Source organism: Oryzias melastigma, linkage group LG7 (genome assembly GCF_002922805.2).
Source record: "Oryzias melastigma strain HK-1 linkage group LG7, ASM292280v2, whole genome shotgun sequence".
NCBI lineage: Eukaryota > Metazoa > Chordata > Actinopteri > Beloniformes > Adrianichthyidae > Oryzias > Oryzias melastigma.
In genome coordinates, this window is record NC_050518.1 from 30,033,192 (window position 1) to 30,044,157 (window position 10,966).

The 10,966-nt window shown below is 39.8% G+C and overlaps 1 protein-coding gene across 1 annotated transcript in view; it reads right to left on the minus strand.

The window, feature by feature from the left end:
* The window catches only part of lamb2l (laminin, beta 2-like), a gene marked incomplete at its 3' end in the record, with an annotated part of 79,388 nt that overhangs the window by 7,238 nt on the left and 61,184 nt on the right, over nucleotides 1-10,966 (minus strand). The window contains 10 exon segments of the mRNA XM_024292502.2: nucleotides 910-1,085; nucleotides 1,157-1,529; nucleotides 4,007-4,103; nucleotides 4,169-4,383; nucleotides 4,902-5,126; nucleotides 5,728-5,891; nucleotides 5,962-6,193; nucleotides 8,124-8,267; nucleotides 8,351-8,543; nucleotides 8,807-8,927. Of these exon segments, the coding sequence (XP_024148270.1) occupies nucleotides 910-1,085; nucleotides 1,157-1,529; nucleotides 4,007-4,103; nucleotides 4,169-4,383; nucleotides 4,902-5,126; nucleotides 5,728-5,891; nucleotides 5,962-6,193; nucleotides 8,124-8,267; nucleotides 8,351-8,543; nucleotides 8,807-8,927 (1,940 nt within the window).

Sequence of the window (10,966 nt, forward strand, 5' to 3'; positions counted from 1 at the left end):
TATCTGAATGGGTTTGTATGATGGAGTGTGTGAGCTGCTGTTACAGTTGCATTGTGTACATTATGACTAGTTCAAATGTGGAGACTATTTTGGCCAACAACTGTGTGTAACTATAGAGAGTGTGTGTAGACAGGCCCCGCCCACTCTAGTTTGTTAGTTAGTGCTGGTTGTTTTATGATGTTGCCTCCCTCTGTTGCCATCTTCTTTTTTCTCTTTGTTCCTAACCCCCGCCCCCCCCTCTTTTTTTCCTTCCCGTCCAACAACAAAGGAAAAAAAATAAAATAAAATAAAACATAATCAATATAAATAAAGTTTAGCATGAAATACAACAGGGGTTTATACTCAATAAACTGTTGTGACAGTAAAATCTGCCCAACACAAAAAGCTCTCAGCCTGTATCTGCTGGCTCAGCTGTTGGACAAGACAAGTAAAAAAAAAATAATATTAATAATAATAATTTGACTTGGGGGTGGGGCCTTGATCCTATTGGCTACCGGGACATGACTGACATCAGGTGGTAGAGGTTATTGTGATGTCAGATCACCGCGTGACATCTCTTCACTCTATTTTTTAATACTTATTTTTATTTAGTTCTCTGTGCTTCTGTTTGGTGCAGTGGAATTCATATGTTGTTTATCATTCCCACTCCCCTCCAGGAGAGATTTCGGATTTCATGTGGATCGTCTGTGCTCCTGTTCTTGGCCGTGGACCACACCTCTGGCTTGTTTATGTTCTTTGATTTACTGTAATTTCTCGATGAGCCGCTTTTCTCCTTCAGATTCTACTGGAATTACGTTGATTGTGTTAATGGTTGAAAAGTTATGCCTCAGGCGTTAATGGGTTAATTACTTCAAGCTGATTTCGTACTCGGGGGTTTTGAATGGAGCCTGCAGGGATCCAGGTCAGTACCTGCAAATCCTGAGGGTAGGTGGTGGAGTCGTATGTTAGCCGCGGTGTAGTTGAGGTCTCTCAGTTCGTCCTCCATGTCAGTCAGCGCACGTTTGAGCGACTTTTCATCTTCTGCAGTTTTATTCATCTCCTGACTGATGCCCATCAGGCGTCCATCAGTGACAGCGATCTCAGCCCTGAAAGCACAGCAGGTTGTGTGAAACTGAAACAGCTGTATAGAGTACAACCAAAAGTGTTGTTTGGGTACCTGAGGTCATCAATGGTTTGCCCAATCAGCTGATGGATGCTGTCGTTCCTGCCTGAACTGATCAGATCCGTCACCTGCTTCAGCTTCTCCTCCAGTTCGCGGATGCGAGAGTCCCCGATTCCCGGCATGACCCCGTTCTCCTGGATTCTCTGCGCCGTGAAGTGGATGTGGTCCAGGTCCCTCTTGAGTTGGCAGATGATGTCGTCCCACAGCTGGAAGCACTGGTGACACTGAACGCAGTTGGGAAAGGCTCCCGTGAAGCCGCGAGCGCATTCGTCACACCTCTGGCCCGCCTTCCCCGCTTGACAGTCACACTGTCCGGTTGCTCGGTCACACACTTGTAGGTTAGAGCCCTGCCAGTGGCAGTTACAATCTGCATGGACACAGCCAGGGGAGGTCACAGAGAAGGAAATGATTAAAACAAAGACTTCCTGTTGTGCAGAAAGAACAGGTAGTTTAGGTAAACAACGATAGATCCTTGAAATTAGAATCAAAAATGGAGCAGTTAAAGTGCAGGTGGGGCAGGATTAAACATGGGTGTAGCTGGGGCCCATTTGATCTCATCAGGAAGCAGCTTTGTGCAGCTGCAGCCTGTTTGGTGGCGATCCGGTGTTGTACCAGCTGATTGCTTCCTGTTGGAGCTTTGATCTCTTTGTGTGACTGAGACGTTAAAAAGCTGATTAAGTATTGCTCTAAATTTAGTCTTGGTGAAGCTCAAACTCCGGTCTGACTCCAAGATTTTCATCTTGACTTTTGGTTTTGATTCCAGAACATATGAACTCTTTGGGTTTACATTTTCCTTTCCTTTAGTTTTCTACACTCGTGTTGCTGCAAATTAAAGACCAATTTCAATGAAAATAGTGTTTTTATGATCATTTTTCTGACATAAATTTAAAAAATTAAGCTTAAATCAGAGTATTTTCCTGCTTTGAACTATGGGCAACAGGAAGGGGAAAGGGGGCGGGGTTTCTACACATCAACAGTCCCATAATTTGGAGGTGAATTTCTGATTAACTATTGCTGCTTTGCAAAATCTAAGTCCTAGAAAACAACACAGTTTTCTTTTTTAATCTTGGCTAAAAACTACATAATAAAAAGTGAAAGACCACTGGGAACACTTTGAAAACACATCATATGATGATGGGAGTGGGACTTTAAAGATAATTAGGTCTTTAGCTGATTTTAGAACACAGATCCTAAACTTTTTAGTCTAATTTTAAGTGTAAAAAATGATTTTTTTTTGGTAAAATGACAACTTAATGATGAGTACATGTTGCTGGACTTTTTCTGAAAATACACACGCCAGTAGTTTTTTTCACAGAATGAAAAAACAATCGTAAACATAATTTGCCCTCAGATCTTGTTGTGTTCTGCATTTTTGTTTGTTTTTTAAACCAAATTGAATCCCACAGTGATTCATGCTGCACCATTGGAGATATTTCTTAACAAAGGTAAGAATCTAAGCAGCTGTCAACATGGATTCAGAACAAATCGTTCCACAATCATTTACTGCAATTGACAAAAAAAAAAAAATGTATTTTTTTATCAACTTTAAAAAATCATATGACAATAGAAATCATAACATCCTACCCAAAAACTAAATAATTAGGGCATAAGAGGAGTGGCTCTTCTATGGATAGAAAGTTATTTAAATAATAGACAACAGTATGTCCAAATAAATGATACTAAAACAAAATTATGTAATCAAACATGTGGGGTCCCTCAGGGGTCAGAACTTGGTCCGAAACTATTCAGTCCCCACATTAATGATATTGTCAGCATAACTAAATAACAAAATGTCTCTTAGCTGCAGATTACGATACTTTTTGTTTGGCTGATACATAAAAAATGAAAGAGATACTTCAAAACAAACAGCAAAAATGATCTTTAAACTGTGAATATTCATACCTCATGTATAGTAATACAAATATCTAATTTGAAATTAATGTTATTACTATCAAAAGTAGCAGAAATGAGCAGAAATTATCTTTTGGGTTTTATTATCGATGATCTTTCTTGGAAATGTCATATTAACCATTACCAAACTAGTAAAATAATAGTCATTAGAAAAATACTGTAAAAAAATGTTCATTAGATACCAAAGCTTTATTAAATAACTCATTTACTGTTTAATTCCTGATATTTCTTTGTTATTTTGAGAAATACCACAAACCATATATTAATTCAATTTTCCTTCTGCAAACAAAAGCAATAAGAATAATCAGGAAGAAGCTGTAGGGAATTGTCAGCTGCATTTTTTTTAAATGAAAGAAATTCACAAATTTAATAAAATACAGTATTTAAGAATTACTTTAGAAATTGTATTCAAATGTTTACCTTGTGCCTATATATATGCAGTAAGAATTAAAAAAAAAAGAAAATGTTTGCAATTTGAAAGGGTTCAAGATTTTAATACACTTTAATTTAGAACTAAAGTTAAAGAAAGTTGTGTTTGTATCCTGAGTATCAGGTTGTGGAATTATATTTAAGCACAAATCAAACAGGCTAAATCAACACGTTTTTTTAACGTTGTAAATGTAAAAACAAAAAAACCATTTTATAGGTAAATGTGTTTAAATTGAAGAATCTTCATTTGTTGAAGTTAATGTTCTGTCATGTCATTTTCTCCTTTTTTATTGTTTTGTAAGAAGGTAAAAATGACTTAATTGATAAAATATAGGGGCAGATAAAATAAGTTTCCTCATTTCCTTTACCCTATTTATGGTAAAAAAAAAAATCCAGTTTGCATGTTGTTTTGCAATTGTTTTGTGGGAATGAAATATTTAAAAATCCTTCTATACATTAAAGGATTTCACTGCAGTTTGTGTTCCTCTGATGGGCGGCGTTTACCTCGACACTCCACCTGCGGGTCTCCCCAGTAGAACTGCTCACACTGGGTGCAATTTTTCCCTCCAAAACCTGGACGGCAGTGGCACTGGCCTGTGAACTGCACAAGAAGAACTTTAAGAAAACTTCTTCCAGAGTTTCTGGGAGTCGAGACGTCCTCCTCACCATGTTGCAGTGAGTTCCCAGGGAGTTTTGGGGGTCACAGTTGCAGGGCTCGCAGCCTCTCTCGTTGCCGAAGTTCCAGTGGTTTGGGGCGCACTGGTCACAGACGCGGCCCTGGACGTTCTCCCTGCAGGGGCAGGCGCCGCTCTCGGGGTCACAGTGACAATGTCCTTCGCTGCACGCAGACTGACGGGTTCCAGCAGAAACACAGGTGCAGCCTGGGAGAACAGAATGAGCGTCCCATTAACAAGCATTCACCGTGAGCTGCAACGGCAGTTGAGGGTCACAAACCAAAACTTTTAGGACTGCTGTTTAAATGAAAGCGCATAAACAAGCTGCACAAGCAACACAACAGCCACAAATGTTCATTTTTGTCCTTTCTGTTCTGAAAAGGACAATACAAAACATAGTTAATGAGAAAATTTAAATATTTTGTGGATGTTTTGTTCACGTTGAATTACTTCAAGCTGCACTAAATTATTTTTTTAATGTATTATACTTATTAAGGATTAGGGAGCAGAAAAAAAACATCTCATTTGATCCACTTATTTAATTACAACATAAATATAAGACTTGATAGTTTTTACACAGATAAAAACAGGATAAACGGGAGGATAAATACCATAAAAATCGGATCCTTACTAATTTCACTTTTCACTATAATTAAATTAATTTGTTTACCTCAAACTCACAAACTGCCTAAAAAAAATATTCAAAATTCGCTAACTTCACTCACGTCTGCAGTCCTGGACGATGGCATTTCCAAAGTAACCGGGCTCACACTGGGAGCAGAACTGCCCGTGGGTGTGGTATAGACACCTGAGACACCGGCCAGTCCTGCGGTCACATGACTCGGGGTCGTTGGGGTCAATGTTGTTGTTGCACCGGCACGGGAGACACTGTCCTCCGGGTCGCTCGGGGTCGCCGTAGTAACCAGGCGCACACTGGTCACAGCGTGAACCTAAGTGACAGAAAATAAGAACAATGTGTCCTTCTGTGGTTCTACATGTAAATATTCAATTTTTTCTTATCATACATTTGTAATCTCATAAAAGCAAAATGCTTGATGAAAAAACCTGCAAAATTCTGAAGCATCTACCATGTTTGTTTTCCTGCAGAGGAAGAGGATGCACACTGACTTTTCACCCATTTCAAGGATAATCAAACCCTACTTCAACTTTTTATAAAAGGGGCCTTAACAGTACTGTCTGTTGGCCATTGCCAAATTTATGACAAATTAAATTAAACGTGTTTAATTCTTGAAAATATTGTCAAAAACTGTCTTCGTGCTGCCCTGACCCAGGACCACAGCAAGGTTCAAATGAGGTATTACAATTGAATTTCGTGATTGGTCAAAGCATGTAAGTCCCACGTCATTTCAGAAGCCCCAGGTCATGACCTGCAGCTCCAGTAATGATAAGAGTCCCCCAGCTCCACCCCTCTGACTGGATTTTCAAATTTCGGCTATGGGCGGAGTCAGCCTTCAGGTTCCCTGTTTGGTTACCCTTTAAGCTGCTGAGATTAGGAACAAATACCAACTTCATGTTTTTGCGTGTGCTCACCAGTGTAGCCTTGTTTGCAGCTGCATATGATCTGATTAGCAGCGTAGTCCGAGTGGCAGGAATGTCCATTGAAGTGGTTCGATCCTGGGTTCCCCGGGCAGGGGCAGGGCCGACAGCGTTCTCCGGAGCCGAGCACCGGGTTTCCATAGAACCCGTTCTCACACCTGTGGGGGGGAGGAAAAACTCAGGCGTTTGTTTAAATCTCGACGTCGGGGTAAGAGGAGCTGAGCTGACCGTTCACACAGGTGTCCTGCGGTGTTGTCCTGGCAGCCTCTGCATTCTCCTGTTTGGGGGTCGCAGAGGTCTGCGTGGCCGTTGCACTGACAGCGCCTGCAGTTTGGGAAGCCCCACTGACCCGGTTGGCAGTTGGAGCACTGACGGCCGGTGGCCCCCTGCCTGCAGGGGCACTGCCCCGTGAGGGGGTCACACTGGTGACTCGAAGAGCCATCGGGGTGGCAATTACAAGCTGAAGGAGGGAGGAGTAGATGGTTTCTATTTAGCTGTTTTTTGTTTTACAAGTAACAATATATGTTTAAAAACACAGAATGATTAATGACCCACTCTGATCATCTACTTATCGATTCTAAAATTATTTTTTAATTAGGATTATACAGTTTTTAGGTAAAATTTTTAAAATTTTACCACTAAAATTTTACCACTAAGTGGTCTAGTACCGTCTGGTCCGGTATTTTGAGCATTTTCATTGTAAAATGGAGCCATTAAACAGCACTGAACCATACCTTGAATGCCCCGGTTGTAGGTCCATTGAACGGTGGAATGTACCAGTTGGGGCAGAGCTAACATTTCTAACATTTGTAAGCATTTGGTTTTTGTGGTTTCCTGTGCACTCTTTTGATCAGGAGTCTAAACTGAATATACCTCCAAACAACAGCAAGGCCTGGTCTGCAGTGAAACTGTAAACGTCCATCCAGGGTGACAGCGGGATACGGGATGAGCTAGCGGCACGCTAGAAGTCTACATGCAAACAAACGTGTGGAAACGAAGCTTTGGTTTTTGACCGTTAGCACATATCAACCCCCCCTTCGAATCCCTATTGCTGAGAGCCCTCTGTTTACACGCTGTCCTGCGAGGTTATAGCCCCTCCCACCTCTGACCAATAACGGGGGGACAATAAATGGCGAGCAATATTGGAGCTATTCAGCCGTAAACTTTTAGCCAGATTCCAACTCAGACAAGGAAAACAAAAACATGGAGCTAGTCCTCTATGTATTCTTTATATATGTCCTCCATCGTCAGACGGCTAAAAGGAAGTCCAGAACTGGAAGCCTGCCCCCCTTACGCAAGCCACACATTTTCGTCGAAAAATACTCCTGTTTTGGTCAAAAAAGAGTTTTCTAGCCAGCGACCCCAACAGTTATGTTATTTTTGTGTTTTAAGCTTTAAACCTTTACCATCTAAGTGTTTCTATCAAAACCTACAATCTTCTTTGACATAAATACAAACTCCTTACAGGATCAACATGCTAAGCTTATGAGACGCTTTGCACTTATGAGCAACAGTTTATAAAAAAAAGTTTATAGCGTTATATTCTGGCGCAAAGCTGCAACAGAATAAGATGATTAACGTTGATTAAGGAGAGAAAATAGAATCATTCACATTTTTGAGTGCGCATTCTTGATATATAACACTACAATACATTTGTGCATAACTACAAATATTATGAAATGTAAAAAAATACAAAATACAATTTACAAATGGAGAAATTAAAATTACAACAGCTGGAAACTAACAACACACAAATCTTTAAAAACTATGCACAAATCGCTGGTTACCCACACACAAAAACACATAAATGTGCATGAGACTCTTTTCACATCTCCTTGAAAGAAAAGATTCATCCGCAAATGATGCGTTTAAATGCTGCTAGAATGCCAGGTCATCAAAGTTTTCTTCAAAATATTTGTACTAATGCACAAATGTTTTATATGAGTTACAAATCAAGAATTACACACACACAAATCCAAAGTTATGTACAGATCAACTATTACACACGCTAAATGTGAATGATCCTACTTTCTCTCCATACTTGATCGCGTAAAGGGTTGAAGTTGACTGCAGTCAAATGTAAACACAGCTCTGGAGAGAAAAGTCCAATGTAAAAGACTAAATACTTTTGTTGATATTCTTTTTTAAATTGATAAACCCTCTTATGACACTTTGTAAGCTAACACTAAGCCGTATAATCACATTAAAAAGTTTGAATAAAAGTAGCTACAACTCTGAGATCTTGTGGAATTTTCCGATTTTCAGTCGCCGTGTGACACAGAAACATCTTAAAAACATTATTTTTATCAGAGTGGGTCTTTAATTTTACCTTCCCCTTTAAGTTCTCCACTTTTTTCCAGCAGGTTTTACAGAGGAACGAGAGCTCTTACCGGTGCAACCGTTCACTCCAAAGCCGTACGTCCCCGGGGCGCACTGATCGCAGCGTCGCCCCATCACGTTGGGCTTGCAGCGGCACTGCCCTCCCACTCGTTGGCACTCGCCGCTGAGGGAACCCTGAAGGTCACACTGACAGGCTGCGCACAAAAACACGAGCGAGAACGATCAAACACAGATCCAGACAGACAGAATCGAAGGCGGAGCTTGGGCGTGGACTCACGCAGAGCTCCGTTGTGGATGATGGAGGAGATGCTGCAGATGAGCTTGGAGCACATGTCCGCCAGGAGGGGCATGGGAGTGATCATGAAGGAGTCCAGACACATGTAGCGGACCATGTCTTCTTTGTTCTGCTTTGCCTGAAGCTCGCTGCCTTGGAAGCCAGGAAGCTCGGTGTATTTAGGAATCAAAACGAGCTAGAAAAACATTGATTAAATATACAGTTTATTATCATCTAAAATGTTTACACATTGCAATATCTAAATGATAATTTTCTTATTTTTTAAAGGTAAAAAATTAGCTTTAATGACTTCTACTGTTTCTTAAATGTTAAACTCTTCACATAAGTTTTCCACCAGTGGAGGCGAATGGCATACTGCAAACTTCCACTGAAGGAGATTAAAGAAAGCTGTGAAACCCGCAGGATCTCACACTTCACCCCTCAAGATGTTTTACTCACAGAGTCGATGAGGATGAAGGCCGTCAGGTGTCTGTGCGTGACGCCATGCCGCTGGAACCTGATGGCCACCACATATCTGTTGTTGGGCTCAAAGCAAAACGGTCTGGACATCTGGATGTATCTGCAGGTAAACAGACCACAGCAGAATTTAGAGGATCCTTTTGATATACATGTTTTTGTTCATTTATTTACAACATGCAAATTACTTAAGTAAAAATTACAGAAAAAATCTTTACAACAGAGCTTGAAAAACAACAACAATAATAATAACTTTGATCAAAGTAACTTCACTCTTCATAATAACAACTGCATTAGCATTAGACTATCAAACTCCCATACATCTCATTTGCATATCCATCCCCACTGTACTGAGACTAAACCCCTTTTTTTGCTAAAGTGTTTTGAAATGTTGTGACTTTGCTCGTCTTTGTTTCCCAGAACTTTCCATTTTTCAGCCAGCACACAGACGCACAAAAACCACTCCGACGTACCAGAGGTAGTTAAACCCTCGGACAAAAGGACTTCTTACGCTGGGTTCACACTGGACGCAGAGCGGAGTGCACGCCGCATCTGCTCTTTCCTGCAATTCAAATCGCATTTTTCTGCGACGGTCGACAGGTGCTTCTGCACTTTTTTTTTTGTTTTTGCCATCATGGGTAAGTTAAGAACCTATCAATATGACCCCATGTTTCTGCTAAGAAGAAGCAAGTAGTTATTGGGCCGACACTTCTTTAATTTATGTGTTGTTAAGACACACAGAGAGAAATGTGTGTGTGTCTTTTGATTGTATGTTTATTTTCATCTCTACAGTCTGTTTAGATACAAAAACATGATCGCATTTGTCAATGTTTTATTGTTAAAAAGTGGCTATATTTTGAAAATAAACCAGATTTTCTCATGTATCTTGATGTAACTTCCTGCCAGAATTGACACTGATCGCTCGAGTGTCGCGCACAAAATAGACCAGACAGTGAAGCGATCCGCTGCACGGCGAGAGCCTTCTGCTCCGCGTCTGGTGTGAACCACACCGTAGGTTAACAAGGCCGCTGAATGGAAGCAGCCTCCGTTCCACTGCGCTTTGCGGCACCTCCGCGTCCAGTGTGAACCAGGCATTTTGGACTGTACATTAACTATGAATATTGGTTGGTAATAGAACGCTTTGAAGAAAATTTCTCCTGTTTGAGATTTAACTAGTTCATGGAGTTTTAATAATTTAGACTGGAAAAAAAATTATTTATTTGCTCTAAAAATCCAGAATTGTGTATGATTTTTTTGTAATATCTATAAAAAATGTCTATTATATCTAATATATCTAATTATGTAATTATATGCATTCAGTAGCCTCTATCCCGTAAAGAGCCCTTTGGTTGGATTTCTCATTGACCTCATCCCAGTAGAATCCACAAAGTCTGACTTCACACTTAAGAAAAATAAGACAATATTCATGTTTTAGTTACTATTATAGTAAACAGAAATGAAATATTGTTTTTTTGCAGAACTAATACATAAACATAAAAGGCAAATACCTCATTTTCAAAACACGAACTAGTATATTTGACAGAGGTTCACATGACTTCCGTTCAAAATAAAAGTTTGCCATATTATCGCAATCCAGAAAATGTTGTTTTAGGTAAAGTGAGCAGTGATTAAAAAGAAAAAAAAACAGTTAGTTTTACCAAGTATGATGCATTTGAGGCATTTTTTTTTTTAAATCTAATTCACCAAAATACAACCTGAGCTAATTAAGTGACCCTTACTGTATTTGTTGAACCACTTAAAATCCTTAAATTTGCTCATACTTCTGCCTTACAGTTCTGGTTTGCTTACTGACTTCCAAACGATTTTCTGTGGTAAACAGGACACAAAAATCAGTCAAAATGTTTTACTGTGACTCGTGATACGGTGTTTCAACTTTTTCTGAATTAGTTGAATAAAGTTTGTTAGTTAACCTTTTTTATTTTACTACTTACTTACTTTATGCTTTGCTGTTACTTTTTAAAATAAAAAAACGTGTTGTTTTTCTTTTACCAGAGAGACACAATGGAAGGGTAAAAGAGTCACATGTGGCTCCACAGACCCCTGATCTAAACAAACTCATACAGGCCTTTTGCCTGTTCAGGTGCAGCAGAGTTTTAGTGTAGATGTATCCGAATTGATGAA